The 23,473-nt window shown below is 43.1% G+C and overlaps 1 protein-coding gene across 3 annotated transcripts in view; it reads right to left on the bottom strand.

Moving 5' to 3' along the window:
* Nucleotides 1-19,047, bottom strand: part of Npsr1 (neuropeptide S receptor 1) — a 194,776-nt gene extending 175,729 nt beyond the window's left edge. For all 3 annotated transcript variants that reach the window (XM_038323901.1, XM_038323903.1, XM_038323902.1), the window contains exon 1: nucleotides 18,901-19,047. In XM_038323901.1, the coding sequence (XP_038179829.1) occupies nucleotides 18,901-19,047 (147 nt within the window). The remainder of the gene's footprint in view (nucleotides 1-18,900) is intronic.
* Between the last annotated feature and the right edge of the window lie 4,426 nt (nucleotides 19,048-23,473).

The following is a 23,473-nucleotide window of genomic DNA, read 5'->3' as shown; positions in this document are numbered from 1 at the left end:
TTCATACTCACACAGTGTGAGAAAAATACTATAAAACTATGCATAAATGGGTACTTATTCAAGTGCTGTTCTATTGAAGGCTTTTCATAACTTTCACAGATGTCTAGAGCAGGCATGGGGAGAACACCTCTGAGATATCTGGACCTGTCTGGGGACTGGCAAAGCAAGTTGGCAAAAGACAGTCTGCATGAAGAATGGGGAACTGGCTGGGCCTCCAGTGTATGGCAGGGCTGTGGATCAGGCTACCTAGAGTAGCTGTGCACTAAGAGTCATCCTGTGAACTTTTGAGGACTGAACCCGGGAAGTATTCACCTTGAGGGTAGACTTGAGGGTAGACTGATACAAGGCTGTATAGAAATAATGCAGAGAACAGAAATGGAAGGCTGTCTCAGAAATGGTGCAGCTGTGGACATGATTCGGTTAGCTTGCAGCTTGCCGGAGCGTCGGCGGGGGGGGGGGGGGGCGCATTCCAAACCACAGAATTTGTAGTAGTCAGATGGGGAGGGCAGAGATTGTTCTCAGAGAAGCATCGAAGAATGAGCTGTTATAGCATCCCAGCAGCCCTTATAAATAAGGGACTTGAGGAGAGGTGGTCATGGTTGGTCAGACTTTCATTCTAAAAATGAGGTGAGCTGAGTTTGAAAACCTGGAAAAGAGTGAAGCAAAGAATTCATAGACAGAAGTGAATGGAGACGGGCTGAGAAAGGGCACATTGGGAGGTGGCCCTTGGCTGTCCAGTCTCCTGAGTGGTGGGCACTGAGATAAGGAAGACTTATAACGAAGACCAGAGATAAAGCCTGAAAATCAAGTCTCCGGATGGGGTATGGTCTACATTAGGTCTTGTCATAGGTGAGGAGAATTTATTCTTGGAGGAAAGACCAAACATCTGGATCTTCTTCAGTAGCAAGACCATCTTCATGGGTGGCAAAATTAAACACATGCTTCTTCCACCAGGTGGGAAAGCTACTCAACAGACTCCAGATAACCACTTAAAGTGTATTTCTTAGTTTAGCCTCTAGGAGATGTTCACTGACTGCATGGACATTTCTAGTTGTGCAGGAACAATTAGTCAACTGGGCTAGGGTGTTTAATCAGCAGTGTTGGGAGCCATAGACCAAGCTTTAGTGGCTGTGTTTCTCATTCCCTTATCGTTCTCGTGCCAATAAGGACTTGGAGTAAGGAGCTATGCTCACATTACTATGAGATTCAGTGTCCTGGTTGCCAGGAAACTCTAGATTCCACAATAGAAGTACCAATGTTCCATATGCACCTCAACAGGGGCCCTTGTGACTCTTTCTTGGCACACAAGAGGATGTCCTTATTAACCACAAATGAGGTGGATTGGGAGATTTAAAATGATTAAATTCTGAAGTTCCATTCGAATTCCCACAACGCATCAAGTCACAGCTGTTAGAAATCATCGGAAAACCTATTGTGCTTTGAGTCTATGGAGTAATTAATATTTGCTGAATAAACAAACGAAGTGTCTGCTACGTACCAAGAACTGGGATTAACATTTAAATTGCTATTTAAGCTCTAGGCTCTTGAGATAATAAAAAACTAACATTTGGATAAATCAGATCCAAATCTCTACAATCTAGAAGAAGGCAAACCACTCTGCCCTCCGTAGCCCACATGGAATTGGTTTCAGTCTTCTGCATGCCACAACCCACCTGTGCTCAAATCTGTTATAAAAATGGTGTAATCTTATCCCATAACCCTGCCCATCCTCCTGTGTGCCTTAACCCATCCCTAGATTACCTAGGCAGGTCAATGTGAATTCTGTATAAATGATTGTTACAATGTATTTCTTGGAGGATAAGGACAAGAAAACAGGCCCATATGTGTTCAGTACAGACATTTTTGTTATTAATTTTGGGGGGTTGGATGGACGCAGAATCCACAGATATGGAGGGCCAGCTGTAGTTACTGTGTAACAAAAAAGAAAAGATGGCCTTCTTCCTAGGGAGGCGTGCAATTGATAAAGCCGGGATAGCAGGAACTTGTCTTCTGGTCGGGGAGGTAGTGTCTGAGGAATTCTCATGGACAGGCCATCCCACCTCAAACTCTGGTATTTCCAGCTCATTCAGAAGGCTCAGAATCAAACAATAATGAGGGAAGATGGCAGACTGTTGGAAAAGCAGCTTGTTTTGAGAAAACACATATTGAAAGGAATAGGTACTCCATAGCTCTCATACCTAATGACTACCAAGAACTCAACTTGGAATTCGAATATGGAAAACCAAAAGGGTGATAATACAACAAGTTGGGGGAGGAAACAAAGTGGGGAAACGAGTGTGGTTGATTGACATACTCCTGCCTAATTCCTGCACGCCAGGAGCTACCCAGCAGAGCATCCACACAGCTGAGCTTCTCTGTGATTCTGGATGGTATTCCGCATCCTCCTACATAACCTTGCCCCTGCCAGAATTATGGCTTCATCATTTTAAGATAACATCCATCTCCTATCACACGGTGTTTGTAAGGAGGCTGTGAGAACACCCCAAACCTGTTTCTCTGTGGTCATGGGGGCTCTAATCTGAACACCCTGTGTATGTCTAATCTCAGCTGTCATTAACTGCATCTGGAATCAGCTAAAACACAAGCTGCTGGGCACTCCTGTGAGGAATTCTCTTGATCAGACCATTTGAAGCAAGAAGACCACTCTAAATATGGATGGCACCTTCTGCTGGTGGCCCAGATCAAAGGACATGCGCAGAAAAAAAACTTGTATGTTGCCTGCTTGCCGTTACTCTCACTGGCAAGTTCATTTATTCTATTGCTGATGATGATATTAAATCTTAATCCAGCAACTCTCTAGGACTTCCCCAGGCCTCCAGCACCCAATAACTACTATATCCTTGGTCTCTTCAGTGTGAATTAGCAATGTTAGACTACTGAACTAATCATACAAAGCCAATCTAATAAATCATATATATATATATATATACATACATATATACATATATACATATATATATATATATATTATATCTGTATGTGTGTGTGTTTGTCTATGTCTGGTAGGTAGTGTGTGTGTGTGTGTGTGTGTGTGTGTGTGTGTGTGTGATTCTCTGTTCTTTTCCTTTAGAGAACCCTGACTAACACTTGATTTGACAGACTTTGTCATCACAAGACACCTGTGTTGTAGGAGACGCAGTAAGAGGATGCTGGCAGCACTGGCTATTAACTGCATATCAAGTTTTCCTTACTTTTGTCAACATAATTTTTTCATGATTATTACGGAATTTTTATTGCATAGATGTAGTCAGAAGCAGCAGGCAGGCCTGCTTTTCATCCTGCCCGGATCCCACATGGCTAGCTTTATACCTGAAATAACAACACAAAATGCATTCATTTAAACACTGCCTGGCCCATTAGTTCCAGCCTCTTACTCACATCTTGATTAACCCATATCTAATAATCTGTGTAGCACCATGAAGTGGTGCCTTACCGGGAAGATTCTAGTGTACGTCCATCTTGGGCCGGAGCTTCATTGCGTCTGACTCAGAGAGGAGAGGCATGGCATCTGCCCCAGAGAGGCGAGGCATGGCAATTTATTAACTTCCCTTCCCACCATTCTGTTCTGTCTACTCCACCCACCTAAGGGCCGGCCTATCAAATGAGCCAGGCAGTTTATTTATTAACCAATGAAATCAACTCAAACAGAAGACTCTCACACATCACTTAGGCTACAAGTAACATTTTTCCTATATTTTTAAAACTTTGCATGCAATATATTTGCTCAGGTTTTCTCTGTCTTCTCCCCTAAGAACTTTATTTATTAAGACCTTCACCACGTTCTGTGTGTCACATAACTATCATATATACTGTGAATCAAAGGTTCCGCATGTACTTTTAATGTTTATTTTCTGTTTTTTATTTCCTTTAACAAACGTATAAGCTTAGACAGTCTTCGCTTCTACCCAATATTTATTCTATTAATTCTGAAAAACTACAGCTCCAAACTGTTACTTAGAAATGTTCTTAGAAATTCCTTGGGTGTAAATTCATCACCTGCCTGCCCAAACTCCTCTATTTTTATTGACCAGATATTCATTCCTTTCTCTATTTTTGGCAAATTTGTATTATCAACTTCACATGTGCCCCAATATTTCCTTTTCAGGAATAACAAATCGTTATTCATTATCGACCACAGGCTTGTTGCACTGACTCTGTACTGCTAAGCATGGATTGATGTTCACTGGTCACTGGTGGGGAGTCCCTGTCTCCTTCTGTCAACCCTGCTCAGTCTCTGAGCTTTCCTTATGGAGTTTTCCCCTTTTCCTGGGTGTTCCCTGTCCCATAGGCCCCTCTGTTGTGTGTGTCCCCACCCACCTTCCGGTACACTGAGCCCACTGAGCTAGGGAAGAAGTTTTAAAGGAGCCCGAGGGCAGAGTGCTTTCTAGAATAATGGCATGTCTATTTCTTTTAATAACATTTGAATTCTTTTGTTACTATAAACCAATTTCTTTCTCCCTCCTACCTTCTTTTCTTTAGCCTTCCTCATTTCTTCCCACTCCTCTCCCTCACCTCTCTTGATGTAGAATTCTAGAAGACTGTACTGGGTGCCACCTCTGTTACTAGGGCCTTGACAGACTGCAGTAATCAGAGGTCTTATCACTATGTTACAGTGTGAGGCTCACATAGAAAACAGACATTAGAACATGACAATTTGGGCTTGCATGTTAACTAAGTCTAATCTACCTTAAACACAATCGGTGGAGGAACAAATCAAATGATCAATGGAAGGGACAAAATGCTTGACAGAATTCTCATTCCAGAAATTATTTTTAAGTTTTATTAGGGGATAATAGTTCCTATGTTATTGAATTTCCTTTGAATGTTTATTCGGTTTAATCAAAAAACTCCTCAAAAGATGCTAAATGTGTTGGAAAGGGAATCAAATTTATTCTTGGCCAAAGAGCACCTTCTTCTGTATGGATTGCTTGCCTTGTCAGAGTTTAGAGTCCACAATAGCAGATGATTAGAGGGAAGCTGTACTTGAGCACACATAATATTCCTTTCAATTATTTATTAGCCTATAATTTGTAGCTTATAGTTTATTAGGTGAACAATATTCTTGAGCAAACACATTGGTTCAATACCTGTATGTGACTGGAATTCCACATCCTACTGGAAACTTTTATGTGTTTCAGAAGGTTGGGTGGATAAGTACCAGTTTAACAGAAGAGTTCTAGCTTCTCTTAGAAACTTCTAGAATCTTTGAATTAACTTGCTAGTTGAGGATGACGTTGAACTCCTAATCCTCCTTTCCCAAATGCTGGGATTGTAGGTAGTCACCAACACACCCAGTTTATGCAGCATTGGAGATCTAATCAGGGTTTCCACTTGCTAAGCGAGCATTCTAACCACTGCACTACACTCCAGTCTGAATTCTGAAAATAGACCAGCTGTGACTAACGTCCAGGAAGCTCTCAGGGAGGGCTTTTCTTCAGTAACCCAAGGCTTCTTCTGAAATGAAATGCATTCTGGAAATTCAGGAAACTAGGTGTAGGTTATTACCCAGGAGATACCGAATCAGGTTATTCTAAAATGTTTCAATGCTAGTACTTGGCGATTGGCTGATTGAGGAAAAGGATTTAAATTATGTGAGACAGAGATTAAAGTAAAGGCGGCAACAGGGATTAACCAAGAATGCAGGGTGTGAGCAGAATGTTCTGAGTAGAGTGTCAAGGTCACCAGGGGACACTCTCAAATAAGTGGCTTGAGGGGGTAAGGGAGGAGGCCTTTCCTGACTTCCTGGGAGTCCATGAAGGGTCCACTCAGTTCTTAATCTTCCTCTGCTACTTTTTCCTGCCTAGAAGGGAAGTTTCTGAACTTCCAAAAGCAGAATTGAAGAGGGAAGGAGTCCCATGAATCTGTTTGCTTTTGTGGTGGTCAGATAAGCAGTATTGGTGGATGAAAGTCGGAGAGGTCACAGAACCTGAAAAGGATGTGTGGAGAAGCTGGGAGGGCAGAGAGCCTGTCAGTCTGTGAGCACTGAGATAGAAGCAAAAGGCAGGTGAGCTAAGTACGCAGATATATGGGACCCGAGAAGCCCCTGCTTGAGGAAACGCCACTCTCTTCCCCAACAGCCATCTGCTCTGGGCTTGTTGAGAATATCTCAGAGTCTAGTCCCCATGACTCTTCCATGGTGCTCTCCTCCTTCTCCTCTGAAAACAATGCCGGGTCCAGGAGAACTGTCACATTTAGGCCTTCTCCAGGGCAGGACATTGTGTCAGGGTTGTAAAGCCTGGCTCAATAGCCCTGAAGTCCTCACGAGTGCACAGCAAGAGACTGACTGTCCCCAGAAGCAAGAGACTGACTGTCCCCAGAAGCAAGAGACTGGTTGTCTCCAGAAGCCAGAAAGCTACATTTTTTTTTTTTGGTTGATTTCAGCTTGTTCTTTTGGGAAGCTTTTTAAAAATCCTAGAGAGCTATGATGGAAAAGGGAACCAATGTTATGCTCACTTCTCCCCCAAAGCTATTTAAGCAAATGGCATTTTTAACATCTGGAATGAGGATCATCTAAAGAAAATTTAAATCCCTTTCCCCCAGAGGGAAGAGTCTTTTTCTTGTTACTTAGAATCACACAAACTATGATGGATCTTTGTAGTCTAGATACAGGAACAGAAACTGGACATAACCTGCTTCTGTATTGCCAGAACCAGAACCTCCTGACGTGGCCCCTTGACTCTATACTCCACTTGCAGGGTCTCAGGTTCACAACATCGCCATTTCATTTGATATTTCTACCAATGTAGTTTTCAACTTAAAAGGAAAGAATGTCTATTTAAATAGAATCACTTAAACAAAAATGATCTGTCTTTTTTCCATATAACTAGAAACCTGAAGGCAGATTGCTGCTGCCCCCAATCTCCAAAATGTCTTTGCTTTTCCTCTTTTGGTAGCTGAATGGTTGGCACAGCTTCACACGTTGTATCTGAACTCAAGGTAAAAAAGACAGAGAAGTAAAATCCCAGTGCTCTCTATTTTCTCAGATAAAGAAAAACCCATATTTGATACTTCAGAGACTTTCCCCCAGTAAGACATTGTTAATAGTGGAGAAAATTCAGGCGAGCTTCAGCAGGAATGGCAAGGGGCGAGTTAAAGTAGACTCCAGGACCATCCGAACAGCTGGTTCCAGAAACTTGTTCCTTCAGGGTTCCTTCTCCAGGCTCAGGTCCTGCATCCACCCCCCCACACACACACTCATGTACCCCTCATATGCACAGAACCAGTGTCATTTTTACCCCCACTGCAGATTGGATCGTGAAGATTCTGAGAAAATGTGTATACTAAAGTCTCCAAGTAAAGCATGGTGAAGAGAACCTCAGAACTCTTCCGGGACTCTCTGTCAAGTGACCTGTAGCTCAGTGAAGGCCATGAGAGGACTCACTTACTCCGTAAGACTCCCAGGCCCAGCTGTTCAGATGGGGAACATAGAGACAAGTGACAATCCTGTCTTTGAGGAGCATCATTTCCAGAACCTGAGAGGTGACACAGGACACACACAATATGCAATATCACATATGTGTTCTGAAGAGAAGAAAACCAGTGAGTGACAGAGAACACAGTTAAAAGTGTCCTTGTTCAAGAAGTATGAAGGAGACAAGGTTTGAGCAAAGCCCTGTGGCCCTGTGGCAGTTACCTTGGGCCATACCTGCTACCTAGCTCACTCTATTATTGGCTCTGTGCTAATGTATCCTTTCAGTTCCTTATGGAGCCTGAACTGTGCTTCCCTTTACTTTCCCTCAGAATTTGTGACTTTAAATGAAGAATGGTTTGTGAAAATTACTTGTGATAATAATCTATATAAAAATGCATTAAGGTCTAATTTATGCAAGGGCAAATTCACCCCCTTAATGTATAGCTCTATGAGTTTTGATATGTGTATAATCTTTGCAATCAAAATATAGAACAATCCCGTCATCCAAGGAGATTTCTCTGTGCCTTTTGCAAGGCACATTTCTCCCCCCTACCCCTAATCACGACAATCATTTGGTTTTTGCTGTTGAAAGCTTGTTGTATGTAATTTGCATTACCTTCCTAAACACACATCAGCGGAACTTCTTGTAGTAGATGGGAATCAAGATGGGCCCCCAAACTGGATGATGGACAGAAAGTGAGAGGCTTTGGAGCACTCAGCCCTAAATGGGATGTTTTCACAAAACTCCTCCCCTCCAGGCTCAGGGGTCTACACAGATGAGGAGACAGAAAGACTGTGAGTCAAAGATGACAGAGGAGGCCAAAGAACAGTGTCTTCCAGATACATGACTGAAGAGCCTGCGAACTCAGAGACAGTAGGAGCATACAGAGGACTCTCAGAGGTTCAAGCCAAGTGGGGTCCCAGCACTGACAGCGGGAAGTAGACATGGGCTCCCACTCCTAACCAAGAAGCTTTCTGTAATTGGTACCCACTGGCAAAGGGAAAATCAGTTTTTTCAAATGGAGTGTCACCCAGGCTATGAACCATACTCCAGGGCAGACCCCATCTCCAGTAGTTGGTCAATACAAAATAAAAACCATGGAATCTAAAGGAGTTTTTTTCTTTGTTATTCTTTGTTTTGACATCTTTGTCTTATTGGTATTTTGCCTGGCCTAATGTATTTTGATTTTAGTTTTTTTGTTATTGCTGAGTTTTTTGTTTGTTGCTTTTTTTAAAATAACATAAAGTTGGGTGGGTAAGGAGGTAGGTGGGATCTAGGAGGAGTTGGAAGAATTGAATACATTGTATGAAAAATTAATTAAAATATTTAAAGAACAAAAAATGAAAGATAAATGAAATTATTACCAAGTAGTACTTTTGAAACTGGACCCATCTAACAAAGAGCCTTCACTCATGATGCTGTGTACAGAGGAAAGTCAATTCATTTTTCATTGTTGAGTAATTTTCATTACGGGCTTTACCACAGTTGGTTTACTCATTTCCCATTTTAAGAATGTTTGTTTGTTTTTATCCCCATAGGTTTTGGCAATCAAATGAAGCCAGTTATAGGAATAAATATGTTGTTCTTATTTTCCTTGAAAAATTGCTAGGAAGAGGGTTTTATCTTATATAGTAAATGCCTGATTAACTTTATATAAAGAACATGGCCAGTTTTTCAAAAAAATATCTTCACTTTTATTATTCCATCAGCACACTCATTCTCCTTGCTGGTACTTGGTCTTGTCTGTGTTTTAACGTGAGCCTCCCCGGTCAGGACATATTGCGTTCCTTTGATGACGCTCCTCTTTCATTCTTGAGTGAACAATGGTATTTTGTTGTTTGTTTCATGTACTTTTCTTGTATTTTCTTTGGTGATGTCTTTATTAAAATATTTTGTCACTATTTTAAACTACCCTCTTTTTTATTAAGTTTTAAATAATCTCTACATGTCCTAGATATAAACACTCTATTGGACATCCAATGTTGCAAATATTTTCTCATCCCTTAAGACTTGCCTTCCTTTAATGGTGTAAACCCTTGATTTCAGCGAACTGCAGTTTATCTAAGTTCATCTGTGTGGTTGAGCTTTTAGTGCTGGCTGGAAGAAACCCTTGTCTAATCCAATGCCACAATCTCTTCCCTATGTTTCCCTCTATTTTTGCATTAGGGTTCTCACTTGGGCATATGATGGAGTTGGAACCGGCTTTATAGACTGTACACACGGGGTAGTTTCACTTTTCAACATGGCTGTCTCTGCTCAGACACATTTGGTTTTCCTTGTTCTCCACTGAAGTCTTTTTTCCCCTTGATCAGGATGCAATGCAAACACATATGTGGGCAGGTTTCTGGCTCTCTTCCCCAATCTAAACTACAGTTTATTTTATGACTGTAAACAGCTTTTACTGTGTTTCAGGGTCACCACTGTTTTAATTTTCTTTTCCTTCCCAAGCAAACTTTAGAATCAGCTTTCCTGATTAAGCCTGCACCTCATTTTCCTCCTCTCCCTTTTCCAGTCTGACTCCCCAAGGCTCACACTCCTGTAATCCTTCCTGATATCTGTGGCCTCTTTCTCTTCAATCTCACACTCCCAGTGACTGGCTGAGCACCTAGCTCTCATACCTGCAAGCATTCTCCTTGGATCTCTGTGTTATTCTGATTAAATTGTCCAAAATACAGCTTGAATGGTTAACAGGTATTTCTACTAAAACATCAAAGATTTCTTCTTGTTTGGAAGAAAAAATACTGGATTATTAGTGCGATAGACCACAAGAGCCAAGTTCTCCCCTCCCCTCCCTCTCCTCTACCTAGACCCAGTTTCCTAGGTGGGGCCCTGGCTTTCTCTGGAGTCCTTATGGATCTTGTACCCTGTTGGGCACCTTGCTTTGCCTCACCTGATTGGCTGCATCTTCTTTCACAGTGACATCACCTGTGTCTGTCCCTCCCAGCGGACAGAGCTGCCTGAGACTCGGGCGTCTATTTCATTTGCCTGTGTACTGCCAGTGCCTAGCGCAACACTCAGCCAAGAGCATCTTTGATTCTTAACCTAGTAGAAGAAAGGGTACTTACAAAAATGGGAAGAAAAAAAAACACAGTCCGAAAGATTGGATTTTACAATGTTACACTTTAATTTAATTTTAGATGTGACATTTATTTAAAGTTTTCTATTACATTAAGTAAGAAATATTTATGCTGCCTTGTGCGTTATGAGTATAAAAGGTTGAGAATCATTTTAATACTATTTCTCGAGTCTCTGCCTTAGCTTCTGTGCCCCTTAGTGCTATACTCACTCTTTGTCTTTCCACCACTTACTACAAAGTGCAGTCCAGAGAACACATCAATGTTCACAGATAAGGAGTTCTTTTGGAGCACTAGGATGCTGATGCTGATGGACACTGGGCTTCACAGAAGAGAAAGGCATCAACAGAGCTCACAGTGGTACGTACCAGTAGACACAGATGGGGGGATATTTGCTACATGCAGTACAGAAAGTGAGAAGAGGAGCCCAGAAGGTGGCAGGGGAGGCGTAAAAGGTCAGGAAGACCTCTACAGGGTCATATCCTACAGAAGGAGTAAGTGGAGCTTTGGACCTGCATGGAGATACGGGGGGGGGGCATATTTCATATCATGAAGGGATTCTTGATCCACATGCGTCACTGTGAAATCCTGAGTCATCTCAGCCCTTTCACCATCAGGGGATAAGGGCCAACTGTCCTGGAGGCTATGTGAAGACATAGCTGCAGGTTCACCAGCTAGCCACTGTGATGTGGGGGAAATGGCCTGCCTTATATTAAACCTCTGAGATTCCAGGCTTCATGTTCTATTTCTGCAGCTCTTACTCTGTCCTCACATCAGCTCAGAATCCTATTTCCTTTTGGGTTTTATGATGTTTCATTTTTTTTTGGAAGTCTGTGCCTTTAACTTCTCTGTCTTCGTTTTCCCATCTGGTTAGAAAAAGAGAATGCTATTTCAACATCTCTAAGAGAAGAGAGGAAGTTTGGGTGTAATAAAAGGAAATAATTTGCAAACTGTAAAGTGCTGAGAAGACTGAGAGATTCTTCCTGTTTCAGGTGGGCGTCAACATTGCTTACGTGGGGAAACAAGAACTGGAACTTTTCTTTCTGACCTTGGGTCACTTTGCTGTATGGTGACCTGACAACCTGGAGAACTAAAACTCCTACTTCTTTCCACAGTAGAGACCAATTCACTTTCTGAGCAAGACAGTTTTTTATTCAAGGAGGGGCCATTGACCTAATAACAGAATAATAAGGTAAGAAATACCATCTTTCCTAGATATCTGTATCTTATTCCAAAAGTTTGATGTTCTAATTACAATTGAAATGAAGATTAAAAAGAGTGATGCGTGCCATCACCTGAGGGCACACACCAGTGACTGTCATCTGAGGGCACACACCAGTGACCGTCATCTGAGGGCACACACCAGTGACCGTCACCTGAGGGCACACACCAGTGACGGTCATCTGAGAGCACACACCAGTGACCGTCACCTGAGGGCACACACCAGTGACCGTCACCTGAGGGCACACACCAGTGACCGTCACCTGAGGGCACACACCAGTGACGGTCATCTGAGAGCACACACCAGTGACCGTCATCTGAGGGCACACACACCAGTGACCGTCACCTGAGGGCACACACCAGTGACCGTCACCTGAGGGCACACACCAGTGACCGTCATCTGAGTGCACACACGCCAGTGACCGTCATTTGAGGGCACACACGCCAGTGACCGTCATCTGAGGGCACATGCCAGTGACCGTCATCTGAGGGCACACACTTGGTGCTGCTGACAAGCACTGTGGTATGCTCTGGCCTCTCCCAGTGTGCTCCAAGGTCTCTGGTGTCTCCAAGTGTCCCCCACACAGATAATAGCAACACATCATAGATCAATAGGTAATATCAGGAAATAGTAAAAGAATTTCATTCTGAGACTATAATTGCTAAAAATTATACACTGTTCTAACCCAGTTGATACTCTGAAAATTGTAGGCCTTTTATCCCTTAAATTTCACAAAAGTCCCCAAAGGGTCATCTGTTAAAGCAATTAGCAGACCAGTCACAAGCCACTGAGAACATGAGAAGTAAGCCTCCTACAGGTGAGTCAAGGGCCCATACTCTCACCTTCTTTGCTCTAGCAATGAAATGAAGGAGAAAATTTGAGCACCCAGCTGTACAGTTACCTCTTCCTGCAGTGATATGGCTGAAACACAGAGAAACTAGATCTCACTGAAGAAAAACAACATGACATTCTCATTCCCTTGAGTCTGTAGCTGGGCACTGCCACCCACTGCATAAACAGGAAGTTATTTCCAGGATGAGGACGATAGGGTGATGCTTTGAAGCATCCATTGATGTGTTTCTCACTACGGCCCACGTATCCCTTTCCCTTTGTCTATAACCTTGATTATACCCACACAGAATATACCGGAAGCAACCCGGTACCGAGCATTTGAATATTTCATGGAGATGACTATAAACAGCTTGAAGGAAAGTGATTTTTTTTCTTTTGTAAAAGGATGTGTTTTCAAAGTTCCACCTTAACCCAGAAACTATTTGCAGGTTTTGCTGTTGAGAAAAGGGAAATCCATTTGAATCAAGGAAATGTCACTGGTGTAGTGGCTGGAACAAGAATGGCCAGAGATTTGAATACTTGGTCATCGGGGAGTGGCATTATTTGAAAGGATTAGGAGGTGTGGCCTTTTTGCAGTAATTGTATCACTGGATGTGGGCTTTTGGGGTTTCCAAAGCCCAAGCCAGTCTCACTGTCTCTTTCTTCCTGCTGTCTGTGGATCTGAATGTAGAACTCTGAGCTAGTTCTCCAGCACCATGCCTGCCTGCACACCCATGGTCCCCACCATGGTGACAGTGAACTAAACCTTTGAACATCTGATGAAGCTCCAATTAAATTCTTACTTTTAGAAGAGTTGTCATAGTCATGGTGTCTCTATTCTCAGCAATAAAACACTGACCAGGACAACTGGGTATAGCAACCAGACTCCAGGGCAGGCCCAGTGTCCAAGAATAGTTGGCAACACAAAACTGACTCCATGCTTTTGTTTGTGTGTGTGTGTGGGGGGGGTTGTTTTATTTTGTTATTCTTGTTTTTATCGTATTTTGTTTGTTCTCTTTGATTTTTGTTTTTGTTTATGAGAGAGAAGGGGGAACCTGATGTTGGGTAAGTAAGAAGGTGGAGGATGTTTGGAGTTGTTGGGGGCTGTTAAACATTATCAACTGTATTGTATAAAAATAAATGAATAATTATATAGAATGATTTTTAATAGATAGGTTTAAAGATGCACACACAAACACACACACACACAATGTGTCTTTGATCATTTAGAACAAAGAATCTTGGCTATGAGTATTGCAGAACACAGGGAGTCATTTTCCCATCACAGAAAGGGGGTTGAAGACAGGGTGTGTTGGATGGGGTGTAGTGTAAGAAAAGACACATGGGGAGAGAAAAATCACATTGCTTCTCCTCCTTGGAGAGAGTACAGGATGAGGAAGTGCCAGACAGTGAAAAGAACACAGGGAAAAAGCACTGGGAGAAACCAGACTCTGATTTCCTGGATGTCATGCAGATATACATTTAAGATGGAAATGCTGGGAGAAACAGGAACAGAGATGGAGACTCTGTTTCCTTATAAGGTTATGGAGATTTAGCAAGCAAAGAGATAGAGAAAGGGGGAGGTTCAACATTCTGGAATGGGAAGGCACACTCACAAAGGATCACTGCCCCTTCTCCAGAGCAGGAGCCAGACCAGGGCCCAGAAGGATGAGTGACCTGAGGGTCAACAAAATTTCCTTCCAGTTAATGTCCTCTTGCCCTGCTGCTAACTGGGCAGATGCCCCAACCACTGCCATGCTTACCACACACAAAGGAGGCTATCCTTGGAGTTAGATGATTTCCTTAAGCCAGTTCCTGAGAAGATCCTTTCTAGACTGAAAACCTCTCCAAGTTTACTTGGAGACTAAATCTATTCTGAATATGATGATGCTTCTTGATATCCAATTTGTTAATAATGCAGAGACATTTAACAGAAGACAATCTCTTTATGTACTAATAGATAGCCAGTCAATTGCATGCCATCCTTATGAAGTTATTAGCAATGCCCATGTCTTACAGGAGATAAAGATGAACTGAATGCATGCATGATGGAGCCCACCAACAGTGCGGGGGGGGCACCACTGGTACACTAGATCTGAAGAGCAGAAGCAATCAACAAAGGAGAGAAGTTTAACAGACATTTGCCTGAGTAAGACTTCCCCTTAGGGACACCTGTTGTACGCAACTGGAGAAGCCCAGTGAACAAACTGAGAGGAACCAATTAGAAGAGAATTAAAAGATGCACAATGGGCCCCAGGGCAGGCAATGAAGCCACCAAGACGTGTATACAATAGGTGAAAGGGGGCTGTCAGAGAAGGAGACAAAAGGATATATTGAAGTGAGAGTTACAGAAGGTCTGGAGATGTCTCCACAGGGCGAGCAGATGGGGTCTTAGAAATGAGCTGTCTGATTATACAGAGCTAGCAGTAGGCAGAAGTTTAAGTGAAATCATTGTTGCCTGGCATACGCTGTAGATCACTGGGACAGGTTGGGTTAAAGTTTCCTTTTGTTAGAACAGGAGGAAAGATAATGTTTAGAAAGCTGGGCATTAAGTAGTGCAGGGGAGGAGGGCACACACAGTGCACAACTGTGTCTCATCACCTCTCACACTCAGGCCATGGCTTACATGCACACAAAAGTTGGACTAATTGCATAGCATTTGCAGCTATGCACTGAGGGAGGACGGTGGAAGATTGTGATTAGGTAATACTTAGCATTATTAGTTCACATTTCCCTTCTCACCTAATAATAATAATAAGACTGAGTTTCATTTGCGTTATTTTATAATTTAGCTAATTTCCTGATTCAGACATAGCTCCTTCCCACTTTCTTTAAATTAAATTTCTCATCACTCACCAAGTTCCAGAAACAATGCCAACAAACTCACCTGTAAGACGAAAGGTGTTCATCTACAGTGTTTGTGTCTGTTTTCTTTTTGGACAGAACTATGTATTTTCTAATGAGTTAGGCATTTGAAACTGATACATTCTCAAAGTTGAGATAATTACTCAATTCCAGGACTTCTTAACTACAGGGAAGTGAATTGGATGTGACATCCGAGGTAGATGAAACCGGAAACTGAAGCACAACAAAGCTTTGGTTGAAAACCTTCAGGCTACAGCTGTGTGTCCACGCACACAGCTCCTGGGGAGGACCAAGATGCATGGAGGTGGGAGGCAAACTCATGCGTGACTGCCATTCTGAGTTTTGTGGGAATTTGACATGCTTAGGACAATGCAACAGGACAGAGAGAGTTGATGTTTAAACAAGGGTCAGGAGGGTTAGAAATGGGAGGAAAGGAAAGGTTATAAGCTTTTGAAAAGAAGGCCAGAAAGGCAGACACTGGGATATTGTGTCTTCTGCCAACATAGCTTTGGGTCAGAGAATAGGAATGCTATGCTGTCCCAAGGCTATGATGAGATGGGGGACCAGAATGTATGCTGACACTGGTACGGACATATTGAGAGGATCTCAGGGCTCTAGTCATGGAAATCAATGACTGACTTTAGACACATTGGCTTTGAAATGGAGTAGGCGTTGGGTGAATGTGTTCCTTCCCTTGGTGAGTATAGTTGGTAGAGACCACGTAGGGTGAGGACAAACAGTGGGATGAATGGTGTCTCATCAGGTCCCCCCACTTCTTCCAAGGATAAACCCAACATCGTGTTGCCCATTCCAATGAATGTTGAAGATTGAAGTAGAGGTCCATACTGTGTTCATGCTCTAATTGTTTAGCAAATGTGCCTAGCAAAGTGCTAGGTTTAGGAGAGAATGTGAAAACAATATAAGTTCAGAGTCTGTAAGACACTCACCCAACAAACATTCCAGCAGAAATTTGACCCAGCAAACACTCCAGCAGAAGTCTGACCCAACGAACACTCCAGCAGAAATCTGACCCAACGAACACACCAACAGAAGTCTGACCCAATGAACACTCCAGCAAATTCTGACCCAACAAGCACTCCAGCAGAAGTCTGACCAAACAAACACTCACTCCAGAAGTCTGAGACAGTTGCCCAAAGCAATATGATGCCCAATCCAAGAGCCCAAGGAAGCTCAGCAGGTGGGGGACCTTCTAGAGGAAGTAACCCCTGCTGACCGGTAAAGAACAGGCAGAATTTAGATAAACCCAGGTGAAGACAGGAGCCAAGTGCTTATGCTGTGAGTCTGGGAATGACAAGAGCTGCTTCATGGAAGCCACACAGCAAGGTTCTTGGCATGAAGGTGACAAGTGGCATGTACAGAGAGGGCTCGTGGCAGTATTTCCGCCACTTAGACTGCTGTCACCTTTTCTGTTTTATGGGTTTTTTTTACTGTCTTTTGCAAAGGTAATATGAATTAAGGGGACAAATTTAGGAAGCAGTAAATAAGGCACGTATTTTGTCATTTTGCCTTAGAATTATGTGGCATAAAAGGAACCAAGGCTAACAAGGGTTTGGATCGCAGGAAGACTTCTGTAGGAACAGTGTAGCAGAACCGCGCGTGCTCAAAGGTGACCACAGAACAAAGTTCCCCTAAGACTGAGGTTTGGGTTGCCAAGGCTTCTCCCCTGATTTGTGTGTATCTGAAAATTTCTGCTTTAGTCAATGTGTGTATTTCTCACAATGAAGCAGATACTGAAGGCTCCTAGTTTCAAAGGACATAATTTTTTTTCTGTTTCTCTTTGTGCACTGGCCATAAGCTTAACTACAGGAATGAAACAGAGGCTGCAATTCTCCAATGTCTAGTGACAAAGGCATCACTGGGCTAGAGGGTGCTGATACAAGTGGAGGGGCACAGGGATTTGCTCGTATATTCAAAACATCCCCTCAGGTGGGATTCAAGATGGCAAATGAGCCTTCAACAGAGAATGCATATTTCCTGAGCCTTGCAACAATGGCCTTATTGTTGATTATTACTCATTTGGGGAGAGCCAGTCTCTTCAGTATGCTTGTTGTCGTGTTTCATAAACATCACAGACAAGTTGCCAGTGGCCCTGCTGAGCCCAAGCTTCCTTGGCACACAAAGCCTGCTGATATCCACTCTGAGAGCAGGCTGGTTTCAGAAAAGGCAGTGCTCAAACACTAGTCAGTAGTCATGAACCGGAGCTTCAAAGCATCTGGGGTGTGTGTGTGTGTGTGTGTGTGTGTGTGTGTGTGTGTATGTGTGTGTGTGTGTGTGTTGAGTCGAGTTTAAGGGACTGAGTTCACTGAAGCTAACCAACAGTAACTCACTACAGGACTCTGCCCTTGATGAAGAAGCTAGCTGACTGACTCTCTGGACAGCTCCCAGATGAAAATTTTATTCTAATTATTCTAAAAGTTGTGAACCGGGAGTGAATTTGTAGAACAGAGAGGGTGCACGCCATGGTAATCGTAAATCCAACTGCAAAATCCCAATCATCTCAAGAGCACCGGAGAATTATCAATATCAGCAGCAACAACACAGCAATAGCTGGACTTTATTTGACGTGAAGGACAGGCTGAAGACAGTGACTTAGGCTGATGACTAAGGATACTCGCTGTGAGTCGCATAGGCAGGAGGGGTGTGAAATGGCCCCACCACCCAGTGTCTGCATATGAGAAGCAGCAAACTCACATTTTCCAGACACCTGTCTTATTCCTGTCCACTAGATCATTTTATAAAACAGGGAACAATATCAGCTTAGTGAAAGAACTATCATCTTTTGATATTACGGCAGTGAAGCGCATCAAAGTCAGATTCTTTTGATTTCTTCTAGGACGCAACCTGTTGCAATTATCCCCACCACTAACTCATCAAACAGTTTGTTTCTCACTAGTGTTCACTAAAAAGACACAGCTAAGACAGAGCGATCCTTCCTGCCTTCCACCCTCTCCCTCCTGTTGTTGGCCACTGCCCAAGGGATGTAGTTTCCCAAACATCTGGTGAAAAACCAACCAACCAAACAAACAAACAAAAAACAATCAATGCTAATGGCTAAATGAGTTTACACTGAGGAAGCATGTCTAGTTTTAGAAAATGTACTACTTTTGCTAGAAGCAGACTTCTACACACTACTCTGGGGTTAACTACAGTGCTCTCAGCCAGGGAAACAGAGAGGGAAATATTTCACTGAGATGGGTTACTGACGAGTTACAGGATTTCATAGAAACAGCAAAAACATCTGCCTTCTTAAGAAGCCACAGTGCTGAGCTTTGAAAACTAGGAAGCTGTGTTTAAGCTCATCAGGGTGGAGGGTTGCCCCTTCCTTAATCCAAAGAAAGAAGGAAAAGAAAAAGAAGGAAAAGGAAAGAAAAGAAGACGATTCCAAGTAGCAGCTCTGACACTCACAGTCCTCTTAAGTCCCACCTGTTCTAGCCTTTAAAGCCAGGACACTTACCTTGAAGGAGGAGTAGAAGGAGCCCCACTCCTCTGCCGCCAGCACTTCAGTGAAAGTAACAATCTCAGTGCAAGCTACTGGGGAAGCATCTGGTATTGGCATGGTCTGGTTGGCAGGTGAGCTGCCCTCTGTGAGGTTGGCTGACATGGCTCAGGCAGGGTCGAGTCTCACTGTCTTTGCACCTATGGCTCGGTCAGAGAGTCCACTTGGCCTCCTGAGAGCCAGGGCAGCAGCTGCTGCTGGATTGCTCAGCACCTCTTCTGCCTCTCAAGGCTTCCGGCTATTGCTCACCAGAGCGGAGGCACGGAGCCCTCCCTGAGCCCACCTCATTGAAGAGTTCTGCCTGACAACAGAGAAGATCCACGTGCTGCTCTCTCCTCTGCAGTTATGATCCAGCAGCCAGCACAGCCTTTTCCATCCCACAGACCTGTCCTGCGTGGCCTCATCCCAAGGGCATCCCCCAGGACCCTGCTCGAGTCCCCGTGAGAGGGCTTTCCTGACTGTACAGTAGACCCTTATCTTTGCTCCAGCTTCCACTAAGTAGTAATTGGGATGTTTAGCTGGTCCATTAATTCAGATCATGTTTGTATTTCTGAAATCAGAGTTATGCATTTCTTTCAGCTGAGATTGCTCTCTGACTAAGAATTCTCACCTAGGCATTCATTTGGCAATGTATACTTTACTTCACTAAATGCAAGCACACGGTACCCATGCTTCTATTGAGGTTTTCTCAAGGTGGCACTCACTTGGAAGCAGGTATCTGTTTGTCAGTAAGCCACAGTCTCTCATAATATAACTAGGGGCTTCCTACGTGAACTCATCTCCCCCAGTGGAGTCACCCCAGCTCCTGCCAAGAGAGATCAGTGTAAGGGTGGAAACGTGATAGTAGCAGAATCCTTGGTACTATAGAGAGGACTAGGCAAACAAAGATGGCTTCAGTAACAAACTTATAGAGCACAACTATGTGTTTTTTCATTTGATTTCATAAATGACTGTGGGGTAGGCAGGGAAGTGGCCTTTATGTTCTTAATTTTGTCCTAGAAGAGACTGATCCCAAAGGGAGAGATGTCCTGGCTACCATCACACAGCTGGTGAAGGTTTGCAGTTGTATCTCCTGAATTCCTATACAGTGGTGATTTTCTGTGATACAGACTTAGGCGTGTTTGCTTTCAAATAGGACAAGACTGATATAAATAAGGTAAAGGGGCCAGGTGCAAATTTAAGTCACAAGCCCCTTACTTGATTCCTTACACCCACAGCCAGTCTGCGACTTAGGCAGGCCAGCATTGCTTTGCTCCCCTTGGTAACCACATGGAAGAACCTGATTCATGAAATACTGTGGGAAAACTATAGGGTGACTTCTCCAGCACCATGGTCAGTGAACTGGAGATGGGGAGACATTAGGTCCACAGGGGAAGGGGTCAACAAGAGGGAGCTGGGTAAGTGTGCATTCTTAGAGAAAGGTCAAAATTAAGCCACGACTCAATGACAAAGCACCTCCATCTGCAAGAAGTCCTCCCGACAAATGGACAGAAGATGCTCAACCACGTTAGCAGCCAAGCAAAGCAGCTGAGCAGAACTGTAACTCACAAGCACAATGAAAACTGACAATCCAAAATTGTTGACAAGATCAAAGGGAAATAAAAAAAAAATATGTTTTCATTCTGATGGAATTCAGTTGTCATGGTTACTTCAGAGAGAAGAATGGCAGGAAGTTGGAGTCACATACTCCGCTCCTATGCATGATTCCTCTTATATAGTTATTTAAATGTGTTAACTTTGGGGGTGTTCATTACTCTGTACTTTTAAAAGATGCATTTTTGTGTAAGAAATTTCCTATAAGAAGTTTTCACTTCTGTTGCCTCTTTTATTGAAAATAGATTTTTTCCATACAGTATATTTAATCATGGTTTCCCTTCCCCAAGCTCTTTCCAGCATCTCCCTACTTCCCTACCCACAAAGCTACAGCATTTTCCCTCTTCCTCTCTCATTAGAAAACAAATAAACATCTAAGATAAAATAAAAATAACAAACAAATCAGGATGAGATAAAACAAGCAAAGAAGGAGAAAAAAAGAGCCAAAGAAAAAAGCAAAAGAAACACAAAGACACAGTGACACACACATTCACACACAGAGAAATCTCTTCTGCATGGACGGGCTCTGTGGGACCTTGTCAGCTTGGTTGATCACCTTCCTGGACCTGGGGGGAGTTGGGAGGACCTTGGACTTAACATAGACTAGGGATCCCCGATGGCTCCTTGGCCTGGAGAGGGAGGGAGGGGGGTATGGGTGGAGGGGAGGAGAGGGGAGGGGGAGGAGAAGGAGAGGAGATGGAAATTTTTAAATAAAAAAATAAACCATGAAAAAAATTAAAAACCATAATGTGTAAACAAAAGATCTATAAGGTTAAAAATGCTCAAAGTATTATATATTATGAGACAAAAAATAACCCCCCAAAATATTGTTGAGTTCCTTTTGTGCTGGTTATCTACTCCTGGGTGTGGGGCCTACCCTGATGTGTGGTTTGTGTATCTAGTGAGATTCTGTTAGAGAAAATTATTTTTTTCCTTTGGGTCCCTTTGTCATTTGGCAATAGCTTCTGGGTCAGAGATGGGGCCTCTTAGCACTGGAACCTCAGCCAACTTAGAGCTCGGCAGATCCTGCTCAAGCTGCCAGTGTCTGAGTTCATGTGTATATCAGTTCTGCTTTATTCCAAACACCTTTTCCCTTGGTGTCATTGCACTGGCTCTTACAATCTTTCTACCTCCCTGACCCCTGAGAGGAGGTATTTGATGAGGACATCCCATTTATAACTGAGCATTCTACAGGGTGCCATTCTCTATACATTGCCCAGCTATTATTTGTTTCCATCTAGTGCAGGAGGAAGCTTCTCTGATGATGGCTGAGTTAGACACAGATCTATGAGTATAGCAGAAAGTCACCAGGGGTCATTTTACTGCTACATTCCTTTAGCAGAACAGTAGTATTTGTTTTTCCCTAAGCCCATGGCTTCTTCAGTCCTAGGCTCGTGGCTACCCAAGCAGTATCTGGGATGGGTTGCCTCTCTTACAGGAGGCTTTAAATTCACCCAAATAGTGGATAGCTACTCCCACAACTCCTGTGGCACAAGTTTATCAGTGTGTCTTACAGGCAGAGAACAATTGAAGACCAAAGGTTTTGCAGCTGGGTTGGTATTTAATTTTCTCCTCTGGAAGCATGCAAATAATTTTCTAGTACCGTGGACAATATTCAGCAAGAAGAAGGCTTGAATTTTGCATGTCCAAATAATTATGTAGATGTTGTCCAAAGAAGTTCTTTAAAAGTTTTCATGAGAGACGTCTGAGAGAAGGAAGAAACTGGCTAGGTCATAGAATAATGAGAATGGTAGGGGAGAAAATGGCAGTTGTCAAGGACAGTGGGGAGGTGGGGAGGGATTTATTTTGTGTGTGTATTCAGGTAGACCATTACTTGATTTTCGATTTCTTAAAAAAGAAAAGACTTGTACACTTGTGCAAAGGAACATTTCAAAAGAACCATCTGTAACACTGTTAAACATATTGGCAATACTGTAAACATTCACATAAGCAGAGAGACATTGGAAGGTAGAAACTTCCCCCAGGTATCAGTTATCCAATGAAATACTACTATAGCAATGAGAGTAGTGGACATTGTGGTTTAAACTCACAAGTTCAGCACTAAGCAAAAGCATTAGTGTGTTTTCGTAAAGCATAGCTCTATGCACACAAGCGCACTGGAACACTACAGTTTCAGGCTAGGTGATGAATATGCTACTGTGTCTGCCAATTTCCCTGGGCTACTGGGTCTCCAGGGAGTTGCTCAGACATTTCTCTGGGTCTGTGTGAAAGAGTGGTTCGGGATGAGATTACCATTTGAGTTAGGAGATTTAGTAAAGCAGGTGTCTCCCTGTGGACAGCATTCAGTCATCCAGCTGGAGGCCCGAAGCCCACAAAGACTGGTCCCCTGTGAAAGCGAGAGTGTTATGAAGATGGGACGTTGCTCTTAATGCTCCTTTGCAATTGAGTTGGACTACGTTCCAGAGCCAATTTGATTTCCAACATGGGTCTTGAGTTTATTGATTCTGCTTCTTTGGAGAATGTTGTTTAAAACATATGGTTTTTAGATCCTCACATGACCTCCTCCCAAGATCCTACAGGTTAAAATGAGGGACACAGGTAAAATGCAGAACACAGGTTCAAAAGCATAGGTCAGTTGCTAAAATGGTTTCAGTGATAATTGCGGAAGTTCTCTGTGTTGGTCAGGCTCTGGAGAATCAGAGGTAATCATATTCTTTATTTGATACTAATGGGAACAAAAATTAGTGCAGACATTATGGAAATCAACCAAAACTCCCATATGATCCAGCTTTGCCACTCTGTGTATATACTAAGAAGAAGCACAATTCTTGTACTACAGAGGTGCCTACACGTGTTTACTACTGCAATGTTGACACTAGCCTGGTGTTGGGAGTCCCCTCTGTGTGCTGTGATTACCATTAATGAATAAAGAAACTGCAGTGGCCTGTTGATAGGGCAGAACTTAGGTAGGTGGAGA

This window comes from Arvicola amphibius, chromosome 3 (assembly GCF_903992535.2).
Source record: "Arvicola amphibius chromosome 3, mArvAmp1.2, whole genome shotgun sequence".
NCBI classification, from domain to species: Eukaryota; Metazoa; Chordata; class Mammalia; order Rodentia; family Cricetidae; genus Arvicola; species Arvicola amphibius.
The sequence above is the reverse complement of the archived record's forward strand: the minus strand, read 5'-3'. Positions and strand labels throughout refer to the sequence as shown.